The sequence below is a fragment of the Sus scrofa genome, chromosome 13 (assembly GCF_054392235.1).
Source record: "Sus scrofa isolate SSC_HxYL_T2T_F1_AM1 chromosome 13, Sscrofa_HxYL_maternal_Yorkshire_Landrace_v2.0, whole genome shotgun sequence".
Classification (NCBI taxonomy): Eukaryota; Metazoa; Chordata; class Mammalia; order Artiodactyla; family Suidae; genus Sus; species Sus scrofa.
Window position 1 is genome coordinate 141,541,745 of NC_139395.1, and position 25,153 is coordinate 141,566,897.

Below are 25,153 nucleotides of genomic sequence, written 5' to 3' on the forward strand. Positions count from 1 at the left end.
TGCCTTGTTCCTTCTTACAAACCATGGTAAGTGCTGAAAAGGAAAAAAGGATCAGAATGCTTTGAGAGAGTGTAATAGGGGGACAAGCTTATAAAGGAATTTAAGAAATCTTTCAATGAGGCAATTGAACTATGCTTTGGACAATGAGTTTTCTCAGCCTGCTGTAAGATGACCACGGTCAGACCCCAGACCATCAGGAAATTGTAGTCCATGTGAAGTGACTTGGATTTGAAATCTAAAAATAACCCTGAAATCTAAAGGATGCTGTTTAATAAAGTGAACAAGGGAGTAACATCATTGCCTTTTTATTTTAGGAATAGCATTGTGGTGGCTGTGTGATGATGAATGGGAGCAGGGTACCCATATTATCTTTGCATTAAATTGATTGTGTGTAGTGGGGCTTCAGATATGAATCAGTCAAGAATCATCCTTTTCAGTCTCTTAGGGAAGACAAAACATGCACTGAAATAATTATAATAAAAGTCACAGAGTGCTATATAGGAAAGGCTGTAGCAGACAGACAGCAAAAGTGCTGTAGGTGAGAGAAATTTCAGACCGTGTTCACTTCCTTTTACCCAGAAGCCACCACTTTGATTCCTTCCTGGTCTCTCTGTTAGAGAGATTCTTAACTCTCAGAATGTTCCATGTGTACCCTGAAAGGATCTCAAATCTGAAACAAATCAATAAACGCTTACCTAGTGTCAGCTTTGTCTCTGGCTCATAAGACTTTCCTTCACTTGTTTCGCTATATTCTTACCACAAGAAAATGATAGAATGAGCTTGAAATAGTGACGGCTAGAGCAGGGTCAGTGACTGATATTCAAGTCTCCATTTTTTATATTCAATCAATAATGTGACCTTTGGAGATTAGCATAAACCAGTGCTTAGTAAGTTGTCCACATTGAATTAGAACAAAGAGATATTTTTGATGTCCTTTGAGGAATATGTGCTCCACGAAGGTTTTCCAGAGAGTGGAGGAGATGTAGAGGAGCATCTGGTCAGTTTACTGCCAACATGATGTAATCTTGCTCTTCCCCTAATGGATCCTGTCAGTGGCAATCATTTCTGAGCTCTGTGGTTGTAAAAACATTTCTCTGTGATCTTCCACCTCTCTCTCCCCTTGGTCACAGGACCAGAATGGGAGAGAAGGGATGGCGTTCTTCAGCTCCCCTTTCTTCTGAGGTGATCAAACCTCCTCATTTTCTTCTAGTAGAAATGTGTCAGTAAATGCCATTATCTTCAACTTGGAAAGATTATGTCATTGACTCTTCTTCTCTCTGGATTTTACAGGATAGATCACTGGAACAATGAGAAGGAGAGGATCTTGCTGGTCACAGACAAGACTCTCTTGATCTGTAAATATGACTTCATCATGCTCAGCTGTGTGCAGTTGCAACGGATTCCCCTGAGTGCTGTCTATCGCATCTGCTTGGGCAAGTTTTCCTTCCCTGGGATGTCACTGGACAAGTGAGTATTGATGTCTTAGACTTGGGAAAGTGGTACAGTGGGGGTGAACCAGGCAGGGAAGCAATCACATAGGTCAGTTCAGTCCTGTAAGCTGAAAGAATGCAGGGAAGAACAGCGCAGTTGTAGTTTGTTGGTTGGTTGGTTGGTTGGTTTACTTTATTTATTTATTTATTTATTTATTTATTTATTTATCTATCTATTTATTTTTCCTTTTATGGCCACACCCAAAGCAGGTGGAAGTTTCCAGGCTAGGGGTCAAATCAGACCTACAGCTGCCGGCCTCCACCACTGCCACGGCAACAGGGGATCTGAGCCGCATCTGAGAACCATACCACAGCTCACAGCAATGCTGGATCTCTAACCCACTGAGCAAGGTCAGGGATTAAACCTGCATCCTCATGGCTCCCAGTTGGGCTCATTAACCACTGAGCCATGAAGGGAATGCTGCTGCTGTAGTTTAATTCATCCAATAATCCTTGAGTTTCTACTCTGTGTCAGATACCAGGGATACAATTTTAAGTACATGTGTACTTTCATAGGAGAACCTGACAAGCAAATGGTTACAAGTAAAGTGAAAAGAGCTGTGGGGGCATGGAGGAAATGTTCTCAACCTAATTCGTATGGTAAAAATCAGAGAAGCTTTCTTGGAGAAGCACTTGGGCCAATATTTGACATGGGTGGGAGTTAGTCAAAGAAGTACAAAAATTTAAGAATATTTCAAGCAGAAGGCAGAGCAAAACCAAAGGACTTGGGGTAGGAAGAAAAGTAATGTCTTTGGGAATTGAAATTATTCTGGAAAGCTTAATGGACAGAAGCCACGATAGCTAATAGCTCTTCTTAAGTCTCTTGGGGACCTTCCCTGGAAGCTTAGCAGAGCTTGGTCAACTCTCTTGGAGATGTTGATGGTTATCAAGAGGCCTGGTGAGGTCTGTAGAAGAGAGTTGCTGAACTGAGTAGATTCTTATGGTCTCAGAAGGAATTGACTTTTCTAAACATTTTAAATCTAAGCCAGAAGGAGAACAGTCTTCTTCTCTACCTCTGAATGTGAACTCTTCCCATGGGACTGTGAGCTACTACTGTGAGCTCTTTGAGGGCAGCTACCTCTTTGTTGTTGTTATTCCTTAAATAACCAACAGTGGGTCTGATATGAAGTAAAGTAAGAACTAAAAGTCTTTCTAAAATACAGAAAAAAAAACCCACAGGTCAATCAAGTGATTGATTTTCCTTACAGAAAGCATATCAAGTCAAATACATTTTTATTTGCTTTTTTCATGGATGCTAGAAATGATTGATTTAGTTCACTAATGTCTTGAACTTGTGGATTTTTCAATAACAGGCACATTGTAAACATATTTAAACATGGCAAAAAAAAAAAAAAAATTACTGTCAGGATACAGTCTCCTACCCCAGACTTCTGGTTCTCCAGAATTATCTCCATAGCTGATAGTCAGCGTAAACAGTTTCATTTTTTTAAAGAAATAATCTGTAAATATATAAGAATAAAATGTCTTTGTATGTTTATATATGTTTATATATTTTTTAATATTTATACATATATATATATTTCTTACAAATTATTTTACTTGATGGGTCCACATGTCATAAAATGTCCTACCTCAAGCTATTTTACCCAAAGTTATGCATTGGGACTTTAATATATAATAGTAGATTAAATTCATTCTTTTTAATAGTGGAACCTATACCATTTCAAGTCTATTTATCCAGCTCCTTATTCATAGTTATTTATTTTTATCTTTTCTACCACAAACAAAGCTGCTATAAATATCCTTATATATGCAAATTATCTGTAATGCAAATTCAGTAAATGAAATGTAAATGAAATAATGCCTATTTGAACATAGCCCATATTTTTTTCTATTGAGATATTGATTTTTCTTATTGATTTTTAAGAGCTCTTTATATATCAAAGAACATCATGTTTCTGCCATATGTATTGCAAGTATTTTTTCCCATTTGTTATATCTTTTGTAACTTTAAAATGCTATTTTCTTTCTTTTTCTTTTTTTCTTTCTTTCATTCTTTTTTTTTTTACTGTCTTTGAGTTTTAGGTTATCAGATGTTTATTCTTTCAAGGCTTCTAAGTTTATTTCTTTTTGAGAAAGATTTTCTCTACACAAATTGTAAAACAGGTTTTCAGATTTTCTTCTAGGGTTTTGTAATTTTATTTTTAAAAATCCTTACATTTATGTTACATCTGGAATTTACCTTAAATAAGGAAGAAGATATGCAATCAGCTTTAGTTTTTAATCCAGATGGCAGGCTAGTTTTTTCAACATCATTTATTCAATACTCCATCTTTCCCTCTCTATCAGTTTATATTTTACATATTTATTTGTGTTTATTTCTGGATTATCCATTCCATTTCTTGTTTATTAGAGTACAAAAGGGTTTTAATTACTATAACATTTTATAACATTTTAATATCTGATATATTTACAGCCCTCTTATTAATCTTCTTTTCAAATTATTTATCTATGCATATTTATTTTCCATCAGCTTGCCTAATTAAAAAAATCCTTTTGTTAATAGGATTTTCAAATATTAAATCAATCTTTCAGTCTTAAGATAAACACATTTAGTATTGTCCTTTCTATACATTGTTGAATTCAGTTTGCTAATTTTTTATTAGGGAGTTTTGTCTATGTTCTTGAGAACATTAGTTTTTTATTTTCATTCTTTTGCAATATCTTTGCCAGGTATTTGGGTTAGCTGGTCTCATAAAGCAAGTGGGAAACTGTTGCCTTCTTTTATTTTCTAAGTGCTTTTGTGTGTAAATGCTGTTATCTCTTCCTTGAATGTTTGATAGAATTTGCAAGGGAATTTTTCTGGTCCTGAAATTTCTTTGTAGGATAGTTTTAGATAATAAAGTTAATTCATTTTATAAATATTGAGTTATAATTTTTTTCTGTGTTGTTTGGTAAATTGTGATTTTTCAAGATTTATTTTTTAAGTTATTTTATTTGAAAGCATACATAGTTAATATTCCATTATTATTCCTTTAATGTCTTCTTTCCTAATTTTTGTGATCTATGTTCTCTCTCTCTCTCTTTTTTTTTTTTTTTTTCTTGTTGATGAACCTATAAATTTTGTTGGTTTTAACAAGGGCACGCTTTTCACTTTGCCAATTTTCACAATTGTCTGATCTCTATCTGGTTGATTTCTACTCTTCATTTTTTTCTCCTTCTTCATTTCTTTTGCTTCTGTTTTTCTTTTTAAAACTTTTTAATTTGCAACCCAAGGGCATTGATTTTAGACCTTTCTTCCTTTCTAATGTGGGAATTTAAACCTATAATATCCTTCTAAGTGCTGCTTTCACAACATCTTGCAGATTTTTGTATGTTTTGCAATCTTTCCTCAGAAATATTTTCTAATTTTTTTAACTTTTTTTTGACCCATAGGTACTTTAGAAGTTGAATTGGCACATTTCCAAATATTTTGATTTTTTCTAGATATTTTAATATTACTGAATTTTAATTTAGAAAACCTATTGTCTCTGACTTTAATCCTTGTAAATATATTAAGACTCGTTTTATTGACTGAATTATAATACATCTTTTGAGTTTATTATGTGCATTGAAAATATTTTTTGTATAGTTTTCTATAGCTATCAATTTGTTCAATGTATTTGATAGCGTTTAAATTATTTATGTTATTACTAGTTTCTGTCTAGATTTTTTTATCAGTTACTGAGAGGGGAATGTTAGAATTTGTTATCATTGCGGGATTTTCTCTTTTCTCTTTAATTTTATTATTTTTTGCTTCATGTATTTTGAAAGTATGTTAGATGCATACACATTCTTGATTAGTATGTTTTCTCTTGATGAATCAAGCCTTTTTTCATTGTGAAATGTTATTTTGTCTCTGCAAATATCATAAGTCTAAAAGCCTACTTTATATCTCGTATAATTATAGCCACTCTATCAATTTTATACTTATTTTTGCATAGTACATTTTTCATCCATTTGTTATCTTTGTATTAAAAGTGCATTATCTGTAGAGATCACACAACTGAGTCATACTTTTAATCTGTTTTGTTAATCTCTGCCTTTTAATTGGAGTATTTAGTCCCTTCACATTTTATGTAATTTTGATATGATTGAAGTCAAGACAGTTACCTATTATTTGTTTTCCATTCCCCCTTGTATTTTTTATTCCTTTCCCCCTTTTTAACCCTCTCTTTAAATATTTAAATTATTTTAAGTATTTAAATATTCCTCTTAAATATATATATGTGTATTACATATGTATGCATATAAGTATATATATGGATATACACATGTATTTAGGCTTTTTAGTTATAACATTTTATGTAATATTGTAGTTGCTTTAGACAGAGTTTCTCAATCTATTTACATTTTGATAAGGACCATTTTTTGGTGTGGGAAGCTGTTTTTTACTTTGCTGGATGTTTAGCAGCAACCCTAGCCTCTACCCACTAGGTGCCAGTAGCATCCTGTCTCTGTGTTATGACAATCAGAAATGTCCCCAGACATTACCAAATGTGCCCTCAGGGCAAAAATCACTGGATTGAGAACTGCTGCTCTAGGAATATAAATATTTAACTTTTCATAGTGTACTCAGGGTTACTATTATAATACTACACTTAAAACATAAAAACCTTGTAAACATATTGTTCTAAAAATGTACACATTGGAAATGGCTCTATACAGTCAGTATGGTCACAGGAGGAAAAAGAATAGGCTTGGAAGGATAAAGTTTGTTATGCTCACAAATTCCAAAGAAGGTGTCATACAGGGCCATAGAAGAATACATAGTATCTGTCAAGAGGCAGAAGGGGCAGGAGCTAGGGGAGAAATTAGGCCAAGTCCTTTATTGGAGTTTCTACTGGAAAGGCAAGGCAGGGCAGGGTAAAGAGTTTAGGATTGGCTAGTTTGAAAACTTTTTGTAGGCTTTAAGCTACAGGTAGTTCTTCATTGTCTGGTACTTGGCCTTGAGCCAAGGAGGAGGAATATTGCCTCATGAGAAGTATGGGCCAGAGAGAGAAGGTTTGCCTCTGGATTGTTTAATTTGCATATCAAAGTCCATGGATTGGGCCATCACTCTCTCTAAGAATGGGCTACCCCTAAGGGAGGCATCTCTTCTCAGTCAGACATCAAAACATAATACTCAGAAATTTATATACATATAAATATATATAAATGTATATATGTACACATATACATAGAGGTCCATTTACATCCCCTCCTCACTGCCTTTTCTTTTATAGTTTGTCACATGTATTACTTTCAAGTGCATTTTAAACCCCGCAAGATAATGTTATAAATTTTGCTTTAAGAAATCATATGTATTTCAAAGAAAGCAGGATATAAAATGTCTCATATTTAAGCACATGTTTTCATCTCTGATGTTCTTTGTTCTAGAAGAGTCAGGTTTCTCTTTGATGTCATTTTCCAAATACACAGCACTTTGCATTGTAATATGCTGGGATAAATTTCTTATTTTCTTTTTTTTGGGGGGAGGTGACATTTATTTAACTTTCATTCTTAAAGAATGTTTTCTCTAGTTAGAGAATTCTGACTTGAGTTTTTTTCTTTTAGCATTCACAGTGTGTTGTTCCACTGTCATCTGGTCTCCATAATTTCTGAAGAAAAGTTCATAGTCATTTGAAGTGTTATTCCTCTGTATATTCTCTAGCTGCTTTCAAATGTTATCTTTATGCTTGCTTTTCAGAAGCTTGACTATAGTGTGCCTACTCTCTTGAGTTATATTATTAATTTCTAGTTTTATTACATTGTGTTTAGAGAAAGTTGTCTCTACTATTTCTACTCTTTGCCATTTACTGAATATTTTTACATTTCAATACTTAATTTGTATGAACATTTCATATATACTTGGATGTGGTGAAGTCTCTGCTTTCTTTGTATCGTATTTGATAAATGATACTTAGATCCATTATCATTAAGTTATTTATATTTTCTCTGTCTTTTCCAATTATTTATTAATTAAATTTTTGGATAAATTTATTAATTAAATTTTGATCTGTCATAGACTGAGAGAAGGTAATTAATTTTTTTAAATTACTATTTCTCTTTCTTTGTTTCTTTGTTTCTTTCTTTGTTTCTTTCTTTGTTTCTTTTTTTCTTTCTTTGTTTCTTTGTTTCTTTCTTTGTTTCTTTTCTTTCTTTGTTTCTTTGTTTCTTTGTTTCTTTGTTTCTTTGTTTCTTTGTTTCTTTCTTTCTTTCTTTCTTTCTTTCTTTCTTTCTTTCCTTCCTTCCTTCCTTCCTTCCTTCCTTCCTCTGGCATGCAGAAGTTCCTGGGCCAGGGATCAAACCACAGCAGTGACAATTATTATTATTATCTATTACCCTCTAATATAAACTCATTTATGTTAACAACTCCCTTTTTAATCTTCTTTTTATACTTCCATATCATTTACTTTAAGTTTTTTATAAGTATCATTATCAGCTATATCAGTGGTTGTTTATTTAGATAATATGCTTCCACTTGATGTGACATCTTCAGTAGTATATATTAAACCTCCAGTGAAGCATAAGAAATCTGCATATTCATACTATTCTTACATTCTATTGTCTTTCACTTCCCTTCTTTCATTAGTTTTACCAGACAAATTTCATTTTTATGGCATATTCGATTTTATTTCCCATGAGGCATCCAATTATTACTGCAGAGAATTGATATAATTTCAGTCCTCTTAATTAACTCGTATGGCTTTATTTAGTTTTTCATTCTAGGGCTAGAGTAAGAAAGCCTGTGCCAGCATCTAGCATGCTGTTAAAAATTAAAGGGCCTTTTCTGGGCCCCTGGGGTTAGAAACATGATGAAGGGGTGGTTTTTAAAGTTCCGCTCAATTTTTTTAGCAAACTTCCATAGTTGAGTTCTGGACTAGGGGGAGAGCCCCGGATTTTGGTCCCAATTTTACAACCGCTAACTTTGTTTCCTCATCTATCAAAAGGTCATTCATATTGTCATTCTGTTTCATTAATAGTCTTATTGTACAACTCTAATTAGATACCTTGAAAGCCTTAGTAATATGCCTTCTAGATATCAGGTGTTAACAAGTTCTGATTTTCTCTCAGATAAAAGATTTTGTTAACATGGAACTAAATAGATTAATTTGATTGTTATCTTTATTTCCAAGTCAATTGGCCTTGCTTGGTTGGGCATTAAGTCACCATTATAAGTAAGAGGTCAGGCGGCAGCAGGCAGCAAAAGGAGGAAGAGGCAAGGGAAAATCAGCTGCTAAATAGTCATAAATTGACTCAGGGGAAAGACTGAAGAGAGTGAGCAATTCCCTTGCTAAAAGAAAACACAATGACAATATTAGCACCTGCTGGCCTTAGGTGGTCATGCTGACACTGTTTACCAGGAGCTTTAACATCTTCTGTGCCATTTGACCTTCAATACCAAGAATAAATACCATGGATTGACTATATTTTAGAAATGAAAAAAGTGATGATACCAAGAGAGGTCCGGAGATTCAGGTACCATCAGCTATTTAGAATGAGTTGGGTTTCAGTATCAATTCTTCCAATTTCCTGTCCAGTGTTCTTTTAATAAATAATATTTTATTCCTTTTTTCTCTCTCCCTTCACTCTCCCTTCTCCCCTCCTGTTCCTTCCTTTTCCTTCCCTTTCCTCTCCTCTTTCTCTATGATCTTGCCTCTGTTTTTTTCATCCTCTCTCCTTTCCTTTCCTCCTCTCTGTCCCTCTGGGAGAAGATAACCTCTCCTGTTAATGTAGATTCTGCTTCTTTTCTAGGAATAGGACTATTGGAACTTAGCAGAACATGTGCCAGCATATTCCACATATGGGTGCTTACAAAACAGTGTTGTTTTGTTTTATTCACTCTTTTGTCTTTGGCTTAATGTGCAGTGAGAGGGTGATGGACAAGAGAAAGCTATAGACTATGGATCATTTATTTTTGAGATGAAGGAAGATTCTCTTGGATTAAAACATTCACCAGACACAAAAATCAGGAAATGATAAAAGGTCTGGTTTATCCTACAGGGTAACTGGTTTAACTAGTTGCTAACACGCAGATTTGGTAATTGTTCCTTATTCGAGATCAAAACCCCAAATCTTATTTCTATCATAATTGGATTCATTCCCACATCTTAATTTAAAATTTAATTTTTATAATCCTATTATGTATATAATCTCCTGAAAAGTGGAGGAAAGAGAGGAAGACTCAGTTTCTAAGATTAACCATAAATTTAAAGCTTTGACTAATCTTAACCACATCAATTTTCTTACTGTTTCAATTTGGACAATTCACTTTAATTCCTGGGCTCTCAATTTCCAATCTATAAAATGTCAATGATAAAAATTCCTGTCAAGCCTAGCTCATTAAATATAGCCCATTTAAGTGATAGGTATGAGAGTGTTTTTTAAATTGTAAAGTGCTAAAATGATTTGTTCCTTAAAGAGTTCTAAAAATCCATATTCATTTGTTAATGCTCCCAATTTTTAAAAAATATATCCACAAGAAATAATGATGAGGAAACTGACTGGTCAATTCACTTGTGTATAATCATGTAGATAAATAATGGTGGGATCTGAATCATGAGCTTCTCTGATGTCAACTCCTTTTGTTGTGTACCTAATTCCTATCTGTCCTCAAATGGATTGGGATTTTTGAGGTTAAACAGGCCCCATTTTGTGACCTCTGTCCCATCTGAAGTCTATAATGAAGAGGTAGAGTGTAGATAGTCTAGAGCTTAGAGAGCAGGTCCTGAAGTCAGGCCACCTGGGAGCCAATTTGAGGTGTGCTTCTGGGTGACCTTGAGCAAGGCACACAACAGTCTATGCCCCAGCCTCTTCATTTGTAAACTGGAGAGGGTAATAGTATCTATAGTATTGGGGATTAAATGAAATAATGCCTATAAAATGCTTAGAAAAATATGTTATGCAGTAAGCTCTTGAAGGATGTAAGCTTCTATAATAGGTTTTTGAGAAAGGCCCTGGTTAAGGGTTCAGGGATTTGCATACGGAATCACTTTCTTGATTAGGAAAGTCTCCTCCTTGTTAATTTTGGTTTCCTCATTTATAAAATTTCTAAATTTTTAAAATTGAAGTTTAGTTGATTTATAATGTTATGTTAATTTCAGGTATATAGCAAAATGATTAATATAACTGTACCTATACCTCTATCTATTCTTTTTCAGATTCTTTTCCCTTATAGGTTATTGTAGAATATTGAGTAGATTTTCTTGTGCTATACAGCAGGTCCTTGCTGGTTATCTATTTTATATATGGCAGTGTGTATTTGTTAGTCCCAAATTTCTTATTTACACCTAAACCTCTAAAATATTTCTAAAATATTTTTTGCTTTTTTTTTTTTTTTTTTTTTTGGTCTTGAAACCCTGTGCTTTTGTAGTGCTCCATTGATGTATCAATTTTACCAAAATAAATCATCTTAGAGGACTGAATGATTTTACCTAATCAATTACTCCTGTGGAAAAAAAGAGGTTTTCTGCTGGAAAATAATGTTGCTTCACACTCATGTGCTAACAAAACCTAAGCAGGAAGGTCAGGCCAAGAAATACCTTCCTGCAAGAACAGGTATTATATGTTTCTCTCTCTGTACTGTTTAAATGTGTCTTCTACAAAATCTGAGGGATAGGAAATGTTGCAGGAGTGAGGCTTGGAAACTGCTGGAGGGGGTCACCCCTCATCCTGTCTGTAGAGATGCTGGTAAATGCAGGACCTAGGAGCTGCCCCCTGTTGACTTATTATCAGTGGGAGGAAGGCATGAGAAGGGAGGGCATCTCAGACATTACTCCACTACCTAATCCTTGCTTCCTTGGATCCAAAGGCCAGTGAGCTGCTCTGTGCCCCTAGAGTTCTGATTTGGCATCTCCTTCTCAGACAAGAGCTTCAAAGGGCCTCTGCTCCGCTTTGCTCTGCTCTGGGTGAAACCGGCTCATGGCCCAGGCCAATTCTGCTGGCTTCGCGTCTGTCAGTGGGTCCTAATCACTGTTATAAGTGTGGTTCTGCGGAACACCTTGTAAAATATTTTCCTATTGCTCCAGCAACATCTCCTGTCTAGACAATCTAATTATGAGCACGGAGCAAACAGCTCAAATGTTTGCCGCTCCTAAGGGTTGCCTAACTCCAGAGGTGGGGGTGGAAGGGCAGGGGAGGGGGTGTGGATGGCCTTGGTTACTTTTTGTTGACTTGACCAGAAAACTGAGTGCTCCAAAAGAATCCAGCTAACTTTTAATTAAAAAGAAATGATCTGGTTGAAAGCTGGCATTTTGTTGTTTTTCCAAACTCAGTGGAAGATTAAAGGTTGCGATTCATTTCCCTCCAATCATATCTTTTTCTTGGCTTCAAAGGTGATTTGTGGTCTCTCTGCTTAAAAAAAAAAAAAAAAAAAAAAAAAAAAACCTGAAAAAAACCCCTACTTATTTAATAATCTGCCCTCCCAACAGCATGTCGAAAATAAAAAGTGGCTTCCTAAAAGTATGTTTTTTCCAAGTAGTAATTCGATTACATTCAGGGAGAATTTCCTGAGCTGTGGCCACGTGGCAAGCATGATGATGACAGTGATGAGACCTGGACTCTGCTCCCAGGATGTTTACAGTCTCCTGGGAAGGCAGACACATACGCACTGACACTTTAACTAGGCTTTGATTAGTGCTTCGGGAGAAAGTCAGCAGTGCCATGGGTGCAGGAGAGGGAGAGAAAATTTCTCCTTGGAGACATGGGAAGGTCTTAGAGGGGAAGTAGAATCTGAGGGGGTCTTTATAGGATGAGCAGGATTTGGGCAGAGAGCTAGTGAGGAGTAGGACTTCCGGGCACAACAAACAGATGGCTAACTATTGTGACCATGCTGGGTCTCCTTAGGGGCTGGGTCCCAGCTGTTGAGAAAGTCTGGTGGAAGTTTTTGAATGACTTTGGATAATGTATGAGATATTTGGGTTTTAGTCATCTTAGGATCTGAGATGTAGAAGGTTGGCACAGAGAGGAGCCTAAAACAATTGGCATTTTGCTTCAGAACGATAGGAGTGGTGACGATGGAAGAGACAGTTTGGAGGAAACAGAAATGGGAGAATGGAGTCAGCTAAGGCAGAGATTCTGAGATTCTTTGAGGGTCAAGGTGGGGATTATAATGACCTGAACTGGGCCAGTGGATGAGAAAAGGAAGGCATGGGTGTGAGAATACTTGGCTTAGTAGAACCCTTGGCACTGGCACGTGATGACTGAATTGGGTGTTCTTCATATGTGATGGGGAGGCAGAGAAGGAACCCTGAGACTACAAGTGGAAAATGCTCTTTATTTATAATGCTTATTATTTGGGGTGCATGCTTGGCTATGGGAAAATTCCATGGTTGGGATAAACTATTGGCGCCACTGACTTTTACTGAGAACTTTCCATTTCCAGGTACTGGGCTGGGTATTGTGATGTCATTGAGCTAAAGAGAGAGTTTCTGCCCTCATGGAGTTCTCAGTCAAGGGCATAGTCAGATCATTAATAAAGTATAAAATTACAACAGTGGCAGTGCTTTGAAGAAGAGATACAGGCTGGGGTGTGTAAATTATCCATTGCTGTGTAAATACTTACCTCAAAACTTGGTAGCATAAACTAAAAATCATGTACTATTTTTTTTGTTTCTGGGTCAGGAATATAGGTGTGTCTTAGCCAGGTCCTCTGGTTCAGGTCCCTGGGGACATGGCATCTTAAGCTAAAGTTCACATTGCTGTCGACAGGCTCAGGTCCTCACTGGTGGATATCCAGAGATATTGGTTCCTGCCATAGAAGCATTTCCCTAAGGCTACTGACAATGACTCCTGGCTTCCCTTCCAGGGAACAAGGGAGGGAATGAGAGGGAACAAGGGAGATTGAACAAGATAGAAGTCACAGTCTTCAGATAATCTGATCTTGGAAGGGACAGCTCATCACCTCTGCCATATTCTATTCACTGGAGGCAAGTCAATAAATCCAGCTCACACTCAAGGGGTGGCCGTCACATAAGGGCATGGCATATCAGAAAGCAGACATTGCTGGAGGCCATTGGAGAAGTAGCCTGCTGTGGAAATGATATCAGAGCATTTATTACAAGATTAAGACCTAAATGGGAAAGTGAAGATGAGGGAGTTTTCTCTGAGGAAGGGATTCTAGAACTGGGGTTGGAAGAATGAGTAAGAATATGAGTTAATGAGTAGGTGAAGGTTATGGAGAGTGTTCCAGGGAGAGCAATGAGGTTTGTGTAAGGGAGGGAGAGACCCCGGGTACCTCTGGCTCTCCAGCACGGCTTGGTAAACATGAAGGGCCCGAGGACACTGACAGGAAGATGGGTTTTGTATTTAGATGTCCCTAAGCTGCGACATTTGGGAGAGTTAGTGTAATTTTTCCTGTATCTACCTTTCACTTGCACTGGCATTCACTGGAGGGTGAAGGGGTTCATAGTAAGAACTAGTTTGAAAGCCCTTGCTCTAAACTGTTCGGCCGTTTCTGGAACTGCTGAGGAATGGGTCTGATTCAGTATATAAAATGAATAAAATTGCCCACTTATGTCTTAGGATAATTACTTACTGTGGAATGAGATAATGTTCGTAAATCTCCTTGGGCTTCTTGGAGAAAGACATTATATAAACACAAGGCTTTATTGGTGATGATGGAAACAGAATTGGGGATTAAAATCAGATGTGCATTTTGATGCTATGACCTTTTACTCCAAACTAAGAGATCTATAAAGTTCATGTCAGTTCTTGAGAAGGGTTTCAGGTTAAGAAATGGAGGCAGCAGGGCATTGGGAGGTGAATGGAATGAATGGGTGTAGGCCTGGAGAGGCAGGGTAGGGGTTGGGGTGCTCTCTTTTTAGCTCATTTACTCTGATGTTGAAGAACATCTTTCTTTATTAATCCAAATCTGATGAAGGTGACCACTTAGAAATTCTTCTGGGTTGGAAAGAGGAAAATCTGAATTCTCCTGATTCTGCTTTCCAGGTTCTGTGCATTCTTGAGAGAAAGTTGTTTCCCTTCTCAGAGCCATACTTTACCTCCATGTAACATGAAAGAGGTTAAATTAGATGATCTTTAAGGTCTCTATCATCTTGTGGGCCAATGATTTTATAACCTTCTTCCCACTGGTGCTCCCATGAAATGAGAATAATAAGAACTCCTTGTCAGCAGTCAAGGAATATTGTGACCAGTGACAGTTTTTGTTTTGGGAAAGTTTAATATTGACGGCAGAACTTGAACTTTTGTGCATTTATTTTGCAGACCCCAGGGAAAGATGGAATCAATGGAAGAAAATAGGCCAGATCTGGTGTTTGATACATTTTTTTTTCCCTAGCTTTGACTGACATATTCTCTTCTTTCTCCTCTTTTTTACCCCCCTGCTCTTCTCTTAGTCCAACCTCTCTATACCCAGTCACCTAGTTCATAGTTTGGGGTTAATAATATCCATCCTATAAAGTTGTGAGGATTATTATTATTATTTCTATTTGTTAGGGCCACTCCTGGTGCATATGGAAGTCCCCAGGCTAGGGGTCGAATCAGAGCTACAGCTGCCGGCCTGCACCAAGGCCAGAACAACACCAGGTTTGAATCATGTCTGTAACCTGTGTTGCAGCTCACAGCAATGCCAGATCCTTAACCCAATGAGCGAGGCCAGGGATCAAACCTGCATCCTCCAGATACTAGTCAGGTTTGTTTCCACTGAGCCACAACAGGAACTCCTAAAGTTGTGAGGATTAAATGAGAACATTCAAAAGTGCCAAGCTGGTGCTCCAAACATATTAATTTCTTCTTTGTTTTCCAATGTACCCTGCTTTCTTTTCAAATCAGGAAGATAATTCTGTACTTTAAAAAATATATCCTTTAAAGTGTTGCATATGCTAATAGATAGCTACTCCCTGAACAGTTACTGAGTCATTGAGTAGGGCAATTAGGACTACAGTACTGTGCTGTAAATTCCACAGGAAAGGAATACTAATCTAATCATTCACTCAACTCAAGGCCTGGAGACCTGGAGCCTGTTTTCTGATGGAAATGGGAACTTGAGGAGTTGATTTGAGAAAGGCTAAGCTCTGTTAATGGGAGACAATGGTCTATTTCTGAAAGCTGGAGAAGCACTTGTAAAAATGCTGCTAGGGTTGTTCTCTTGTTGCTCCATAGGTTAAGGATCTGACACTGTCACTACAATGGCTTGGCCTGTTCCTGCTGTGGTGTGGGTTCGATCCCTGGCTGAGCATGAACTTCTACATGCTGTAGGCATCCCCCATTCCCAAATGTTCCTAGGAACAAAATGGTATCCCCCAATTCAGACCACACAGGAGGCATATAAGAAGGGGTGACTCTACAGGTATGCATAGAGAAGTGACCTTAAACCCAATGCATGGCCACCTGAAACACCTAGGCTTATATATATATATATTTACCACTCGATGATGGGGCAGCAGGCAGAGGAAGCTTGTTCCATCAGAAGACCTAATTTATAATTATGAACATTAGGTAATTAATGATCTTTGATTTTTTAGTTAAGAAATTGTTTCAACTATTTCATATAGTTACAGCCTTTGTGTGTTTCCCTTGCATTTTATTCTCCTTCATGGTGAGTTCAATATTGCTACTCCTAGATCCTGGAAACAAGCTTTAGTTATAATAGTTTTAATATGGTAATTCAACAAATAGAGGACAATGGTCTAATATCTCTGTAGGGAGAGATGAATTATATATTGGCCTTGCCCTCAAATAGCTTGAGATCTATTTGGGAACAGGGAGAGTAAATGTATAGAAACCAATTTCCACAAAACTCATAACAACACAAACCCTAAATTGAAAGACGAGAGCAGTGCATTTTGGGAGCAGAGATGAGGCGATTATCTTTTTGAGGGTGAGAATTGTTAAAGAGATAGATTGATGAATTTTGATAGAAAAGAATAACATCACTTATACGCTGGGAGAAGAGGCTTATCAAAAGACGTGATGATATAGAAGTTCCTGTTGTGGCTCAGTGGTAATGAACCCTACTAATATCTGTGAGGACTCGGGTTCAATCCTTGGCTCCGATCAGTGGGTTAAAGATGCAGTGTTGCCATGAGCTGTGATGTAGGTCTCAGACACAGCTTGGATCCCGTGTTTCTATGTCTGTGGTATGTACAACAGCAGCTTCAGCTCTGATTCAACCCCTAGCCTGGGAACTTCCATATGCCACAAGTGCAGCCCTTAAAAAAAAGATGTGATAATACAAAAGTGTAAAACTTTGTTTCAGAAACCAGGACCAGTCTCTCTGATGGGAGAGAGGACAGAAAATGGAGAGTTTGTTACAGACAGTGTTAAATGACAGAATGAGAATATTGTATATATTTTGATTGGCCAGGGGGAGTCACAAAGATTTCACTGCAGAGATGTTTTATGCATCTTTGTGTCCCTGCAGCTTGTAGTCTGACATCAGTATGTGGCAGGCACATCACCACATACTCAGTGAATAGTGAATCCATGATCAGAACAGGTAGTGGTATGTGGGATGGACTGGGGCACTGAGGATATTTTGATCAGGTATTTGAGTCAGTCCTGATGGATGGGATGCTTGACCTAGGTGTAGAAAGGAGAAGTTGTAAGTGAAAATCTGAGTATCATTCTCTTGTGGGCAACACTAATTAATGGCCTTAGACTCCAATGGAGAAAGTCACTTGAGATTTGCTTGGATGGAAATAAAGTCTGAAAACAGAATTGCCATGGGGTTTATGGACCCATCATCCTCAGCAAGTATCCACTTATGTCACATACTGTGATGAACTGAGCAGCAGGCAAGGATTTTGTCACACTTGCTCTTGACTTTGCCTTTGGGAATCTGTGCCAAGAATGCCCTAGATTTGATCTTGGGTGCGGTGCTATCCACTCACTCATAGTGCCCTGGCAGGCGTGTTGACAAGGATGGGTGGATGGTGGGGTTTTGCGGAGCTATTTCTTGGCAAACCTGTGAGAGGAGGCGTCCCCAAATGCCACAATACTGTTATTTTTGAGTAATGGACTGAACCCAGGTGCCTGATTGGACAGGGCCACTCCCAATTTCTTCTAGATAAATATTTGGTTGCCAGGAGGTTGTATTTAAACGAGAAATACCTCCTTAGGAAGTTGTTGCCTAGGAATTCCTGCAGAGGGCAGGATCCCATCCCTGCTGGGAAATGTTTGAGATTCACCCCAAAACTTACACTACACTCACTATACACTTGGTGAGAGGGCATCTAGTTTGAGGTTCTCTAAAACTCTGTTCCTCTGAATAACAAGACAACCATCAGTGTCAGAGGCACTGGTATTTCTTTGGAGGAAATGTTTCTGGTCTTTAGCATCATAAGGGAAGGCTTCTGAAGCACAAATGGAATCCAAGTCAGAGATGTGGCTCTAAAGAGAAAATCAGTTCTCTGCGAAAAGAGCCTGATTCTTTCTGGAATCCAAACAGAGTCTGGGAATTTGAATTGTTCAGACAGCAAACACTGTTGACTTTTCTCTTGCTGCCTGTAATCAAGGTCTGAATGTTAGTTTTTTAGGCCCCATCCATTTAGCTTTTCTAGTCTCTCTTTGGGGAGAATCCTTTTATGTTTTTGATTTCCATTTTCATTAAATGAGACCATTAGGGTTCAGCAATTAAACCTTATAACTTTTTGGGGAGGGGGAATCAAAGTTTCTGTCTTTAGAAATTCCCCAGTTAACATCGTCAGTGTTTCATTTCGTTTTTTAAAGAACACAGAACAAAACACAGAAACACAGCAAAAAACAAAGCATAAGTAAAAGCACAAGTAAAAAGACTATCACTCTTAATATTCTATTAAGACTCATCTTAAACGTGCATTCTCCATAGCATATGGCATCAAGGTCATATGCTGTAACTTTCCACATGATTTTCTGAATCATTTCTTAATCACCAGCTAGCTATATATTATTTCTTGTTTTTAACACTTTAATGCCTTTCAATGAGGGGCTCCACTGACATAGATCACCTCAGAGAGAGGAGACCTTACCCATGTCTACCAGCTTAAATACAAGTGAGAAGAGGCTTAATGCATTGGACTGGGCCCCCAGGCAATGGGAGGGTCTGTTTTGGAGAATCCATCTGGAGGAATGACAGGGAGACTGGGGGACACTTGGCAGAGTCCAAGTTCAAGATCTGTTTCTTCTGATTTATTGCAGAAGAAACTGCTCTCTATGGTGTGTTTAAATTCTTTCAGTGTGCTATTATTATAATTCAATACATGAGAATGGGTGATAAGAAATATAGGATTTTGAAGCTGGGAAGGAATTTAGATATAAATTGTGGCCTTAGGGGACTGTGGTCTAGATCTCCAATGGCAAAGCCTAGAGTAGAGATAAAAGATGGAGAAACAACCAAGGAGGTGGTTCATTGACTTTCATTGATTTCAGTCTGTAAATTCTAGCATTTTAAAAGTTTTCTTCTCTTTATGTCTTCAGAAAATAGAGAATCTGCTTTTTTTTTTTTTTTTTTTTTGGACTCTTTAGTGCTGAACTTGAAGCATGTGGAAGTTCCCAGGCTAGGGGTTGAATCGGAACTGCAGCTGCTGGCCTATGCTAGAGTCACAGCAATGCCAGATCCGAGCCTCATCTGTGACCTACACCACAGCTCACAGCAATGCCGGATTCTTAACCCACTGAGCAAGGTCAGGGATCAACCCATGTCCTCATGGATGCTAGTTGGGTTCATTACCACAAAGCCACAATAGGAACTTCGAATCTGCTCTTTAGAAGCATCTAGGGAATGAAGCATTGGCCAGGTAGACAGGGGATGTGGAATAAGAATTTTGACTCTCCATGAGCAACCTGACATGACTTTTGATGGATTAATGTCTCTCTTCTCTGGATGTTTTATTTGTTTGTTTGTTTGTCTGTGCCATGGCATGTGAAAAGTTCCCTAAACCCATGCCACAGCAGTGACAATGCCGGATCCTAAACCCACTGAGCCACCAGGAAACTTTCTGGCCTGTTTTAAAAATCTGTATGGCAATGAGAACACCCTGTGATCTTCCAGGTGTCCTTCAGAACTAAAATTCTATAATTTGAAATTGTTATCTAAATACTCCTAAAAAGAGTAATAGTGATACATTGAGGCAGGAAAAAAAAAGTTTAGATGGTTGGACAGAAATTATACCATATGGAAGGGAACATGCTTGGATAAATTTGACCCGATCCCAGCATTTAATCCTTGTTAAGAGTCATTGCTGGTGAAAAGCCTTTCAAAAAATGTTTCCCCTCATTTCTTAGAATTTTTAAATTCTGCTTTTCTGAAATCCATGCAGTTCCCCTGGGTAGTTGCTGGGTGGCAGCAGAAGTGCTGAAGTGGTGGCCTATGGATCAAGCAGAATGACCAAATGATAATATTTCAAGGATCGGGAGTTCCCGTCGTGGCGCAGTGGTTAACGAATCCGACTAGGAACCATGAGGTTGCGGGTTCGGTCCCTGCCCTTGCTCAGTGGGTTAACGATCCGGCGTTGCCGTGAGCTGTGGTGTAGGTTGCAGACGCGGCTCGGATCCTGCGTTGCTGTGGCTCTGGCGTAGGCTGGCGGCCACAGCTCCGATTAGACCCCTAGCCTGGGAACCTCCATATGCCGCAGGAGCGGCCCAAGAAATAGCAACAACAACAACAACAACAAAAAGACAAAAAAAAAAAAAAAATATTTCAAGGATCACTTAGCATGAATGTATGCCCTAGTCCTCACAGCAAGTGACTGATACAGCTAGGAAGGGTACTAGGGCTGGAATTGTCAAAAAAAAAAAAAAAAAAATCCCATTATTTCTCACTAGGCATTTGAAAAGGGTGGTAAATAATTACAGTCACCACTACAATTTACCAAACAGCTGTGTGGGCCAGGCACTGTATCAGGCTCTTTATACATCATTGTGAATCCAAATATCACCATTAGCTAGGTGTTCTTATCCCCATTTTACAGATGAGGAAGCTGAGGGAAATATTATCTGAAATGTCCCCAAAGCCACAAAGCCAGCCAGTGCTTTACCTGGAATGGGAAACACAGATCCCTGTGTCACCCAAACCTACACTTTTTCTTACCATGGGACTGCTGATATCTCATCTGGTTTTGAAGTGAGGTAATCAATGGGTCAGGCAAAATTTTGGCTAGAGAGAGAATAATGAGTTCCAAGTACTTTAGTGTCCTGTAAGTTCGCAAGACATCTTGCACACTCATTATTTGATTGGATTCACATACATACACATATACGCACATGCAAATCTCACAATAAATGCAGGAAGGTTGGTTAATTTTGAATTTTATAAACAAAATATGGAGGCTCACTTGAGGGTGAGGTCATCTTGGCAAAGTCCTCAGTAAATAGCACAGGGTTGTTGGGTCTCCTGACCCCTAAGTGGGGACATCTTCATTACACCGGTGTCTTGCAGAGATGGGTTGTTTTCTCTGCATCGGCTGTCCTCTAAGGTCAGTTGGACCAAAGGCAGAGGGACCATCTTAGGCCTTAATACATGGCATTGAGATAGTCTCCATCCATTTGATGGCCCTCATCTTTCAACACTAGCTGACTCTAGCCAACGTTTATGATGATGCCTGTGTAAGCTGCAGCTGCTTACCGAGCTCTGCAAAGAGTAGATGTCTCACTTAAGTTTGCCCATCATGCACATAAAGAAACTGTGGATGTGTTGCTTCTTTACTGAAGGCCCTTGGTTGGTGCCAACATTCAGACAAATATAGCTAAATTAGACTTAGGAGAAAATAGAAAAGAAAGCACTATCTTAGATATTGTGCATGCTTATGTTTTGCATCATTTGTTTTTGGGTAGTTCATATATATATATAAATATATATATATATATATAACTTATTTCAAATCTTGAATACTTGCGGTTGCATCAGAGAACTTCTGAAATTAGAATGGACCTTGGAGATAACCTAGGTCCAAAAGAGGGAAAGGTACTTATTTAAATCAAACTCCTTGACAGAGAGACATGGATGGCTGGGGTGTCTTGATTCCTTGGGATCAAGCTTGGGCTTGAGAACCTAATAAATGCGGATTTGAATCCTGACTCTTATTTACTGATAATATGACAACAGGTTAAACACTTGATATCTCTGAGCCCTGGTTTCATCTTTGCAGGGTAGTTGGTTTGCCTAAATAAGCTAGTTGATTCAAAAGTCTAGGTACCTAAGTACAGTGCTTATGTACTTTGCCTCTCTTTTATACCCTGATTCCCTAATGCCTCTCATTTGGTTTGGATTCTAATGAGATCACATGTTTTAGAGTTTACAGCACAGATGAACTCCACGATACTAGAGTACGACTCAGTCCTTGATGGGAAAAATACAGTGCAATCAATCCGTTTATAATATATTTACGTCATGGGTTAACCATGTTATGGCATGCTTTTCTCATATGTACTTTTAGCATCTGTTATTACATTGGGATCTGCTTTGACTTGTATTTCTGAACCTGTATAATTAAGTGTTATATTATAGTGGGCTTCACAGCATTGGGTAATGAAAAGAATTCTGGCCTTGTAATCAGCAGAATTTTGTGCCAACTCTACCAGGCCCTAGCTGTGTGATTATAAATACCTCCTTTTGAGGACTGTATTTGAGCATTTTTGTTCAGGTGACCTATACAATTCTGATAAGTTTTCAGGTTTGATATTTCTGTATTTTCTTCTACTGGTGTATATTGAGACCTCTGTTTATTATGTCTTCTAGTGGGATATAAGCAAGTGTCATGCTTCTAACACAAATCAACTTCCTAGTGGAAGACTGAGCCACTTCCCAGACACAGACCTCTCCTGATAAGTTGGGTGGGGGTTTTGGTTGCTTTTGTTTTTGGTCTTTGTTTTGCTGTTATTTGCAGTGCCTTGATACTCAATAAGATCAGCAAGTTCACTCGTTGGCTCAGGCAAAAGTAGACCTTTATATAGTACCCCAGGTTACAGGAAGATGGCACTAGAGACTCTTGTCTCAGAAACATAATAAAACCTGGGATCTGGAATGGAATAGAAACATAGAAGCACTAAGCTGAAGACCACCCAAAGCAGACATCTTCTCCCCAGTAAGCCTGACAGGTGGTTATCCAGCCTCTGTTTTCAGGCTTCTGGTAAAAAGAGAATTCGCTACTTCTTGCCTTCCCTGTCCCACTCTGTGAGGCTGGTTAAAATGGTCTTTTCTGTATTAAGTAGCAGTAAGCTCCTCTTGAAACCGTCATCTGTTGGTCCTAGCATTTGCCTCTGTAGCTACACAGAATCAAATGTCAGTTCATTAATTCAACAACTATTTAGTTTTTATTCTAGTCAAACACTGTACTGAGCTCTGGAGAGACAAAATACGACATTTTTTTTTTTTTTTTTAATGAGGGGCTTATATATAATATGGCTGAAAGGCTAGAAAAGTACAATGTCAGTTGCAGTATGATATAGCAATGTCCTGTTGTATGAAAATATGGGGCCCTGTGGATCACAGAGGGATGTACCTTACTCAGATGAGGATGTCAGGAGAGATATCCCAAAGAGTTTGGAAATCAAAGTTTTCATGTCCTCCTTCACGTCTGTCCTCTGCTGGTTAACTGTACTTCTAGGATGTGGAAGGCAATGTACTTTTGGGAGTCACAGAAAAACTCAGGTAACTTGAATGCTAACCCCAGTTTTGTTACCATTGTCCCTGTGATACATGGAACATGTCAAATCATTTCCCACAGTAGAGGATGCAAATAGCATCATTTCATACTACCAGTACTAGACAAGTAAAAAACAATTGATGCACTCCTCTACTGAATCTCCCAATATTTCCTTCCTCTTTATTTCTACTTCTCACTGGTCAGCCTAGAGTAGAAAACCAGCACTTAATTCTTCTTGTGTTTGGGCCAAATCAAGTCTCACAAAGTTCTCTCTTCCATACTCTGTGCCTGCATTGGGGTGACCCCTAGCTTGTGCCTGAACTGTTCTCAGCATGACAATAAAAAGCATTACATTAAAAGCATACTTAGAGAAATGCACAGAAATTTTAAACATGCCCAGGCAAATGGGAAGTTGCCCCTAGGATCTTTCCATTGACCAGCACAAAAAAGATGACTAAGGCAATGTCTGCCCACTCCCATGTGGAAATAACTTTGTGTTTGTCTAGTAAAAATGTATGTTGAAGATGGCCTGATGACAGGTTATTCTGTACCCCCAAATGCCTTGATACATCAAATCTTTTATCTTTAGGATTCTTGCACTAATTTTTTTTCACTGATCCTTGGAGGGATATTTAGAGAAAATAGGGGTCTGAGAAGTCTGTTAGAACTGAGGCGTTACTCCTACTTGCTTCCGCCAAGCTTTGATAATTTTCCTGGAGCTCAAGTAAAATGAAAACATTGGGTGAGGGGGACCTCTCACAATCACTGGAGTAAAATCTCGTAATGATAGGACATGAAATCCAGTTTCCAAGTCCTGTCACATAAAATATTATTTTCCTTGGTATAGGAAAAAGTATAATGGCTATTTATTTGGCCTGTCTGGGCAAATTTCAATGTCAAAGCCAATATTTCTTGGCAGTTTTTTGTATATTATGGAGAACTTAAATCAGAACGTGGACTGGGGAGTTCCCGTTGTGGCTCAGCAGGCTATGAAACTGACCAGTATCCATGAGGATGCAGGTTTGATTCCTGTTCAGTGGGTTAAGGATCAGGTGTTGCCGTGAGCTGTGGCATAGGCATAGGTCCCAGAAGCAGCTGGGATCCCATGTTGCTGTGTCTTTGGTGTAGGTTGGCAGTTGCAGCTCTGATAATTCAAGCCCTAGCCCAAGAACTTCCATATGCCACAGGTATACGCCACCCCCCCCCGCCCCTGTAAAAAAAAAAAAAAAGAAAAAGAACATGGACTTAAAGGGTCAGTGAACTCACCACCTCACTGATTTTTGGATTTTGAATGATTCTCATGTGTGTGGTGGGGGGAACAGTGATTAAGGCATTAAGATTAGGGGTCCAGGTAGTAGCAATGAGAATTCTCTAGGACCATATTATAAGAGTATAGATTGTCTAATGCAATTTCAGTAAATTTTCACCATTGATTCATATTTTTGCAAAAGAATCCCCAGGATTTGCTACCTCCTCTTGTTTCCTCAGCTAAAGGAAATGAGTCTTCTTCCTCAGCTTGGAAATAGATATTTCTTATCAATTTAAAAGCATTTGGAGAGACTTGACTGATTTTGATCATGTCTGAGAACATATGAATAGCTATTCATTCCTACCTTACCTTTAATTTTGATTTATGCTTCTTTTAAAACAAATCCAAACCATTAAGTTTTCCCATGAGCACATCTTGGGAATTTAGTGAACTTTGATATATATATATATAAAAGCGAAGTTCATTATTGACTGCTATAAATATAACCTACAAAACCATTCATTTATCAAATATTTACTGAGGGTAAGTCATTGCACATATTTATGTCTTTTGATTGCTTTAGAAAGAAGAGAATAGAAGAATGCATCACCTATAGGGAAACCTGAGGCCTTTTCCTTTTTGACTGAACTCCTTCAAATCAAGCTTCTACTTGATAACTTGGCTCAGAGACCAAGACCCATGCATAAAAGTAATATTTCAAGCTAGGTTCGACTGATCTGTTCAAATAGAATAAACATGCATCAGGTATGAATATGTGTTAGGTGTTAGAGTGATATAGAGTGAAGTAATACAGTCCCTGCTTTCATAAAGGGTGCATTTTGCAATAGCTA

The 25,153-nt window shown here is 38.1% G+C and overlaps 1 protein-coding gene across 3 annotated transcripts in view; it reads left to right on the plus strand.

The window, feature by feature from the left end:
* Positions 1-25,153, plus strand: part of TPRG1 (tumor protein p63 regulated 1) — a 358,132-nt gene that overhangs the window by 282,051 nt on the left and 50,928 nt on the right. For all 3 annotated transcript variants that reach the window (XM_084990688.1, XM_084990689.1, XM_013982284.3), the window contains one exon: positions 1,291-1,467. In XM_084990688.1, the coding sequence (XP_084846814.1) occupies positions 1,291-1,467 (177 nt within the window). The remainder of the gene's footprint in view (positions 1-1,290; positions 1,468-25,153) is intronic.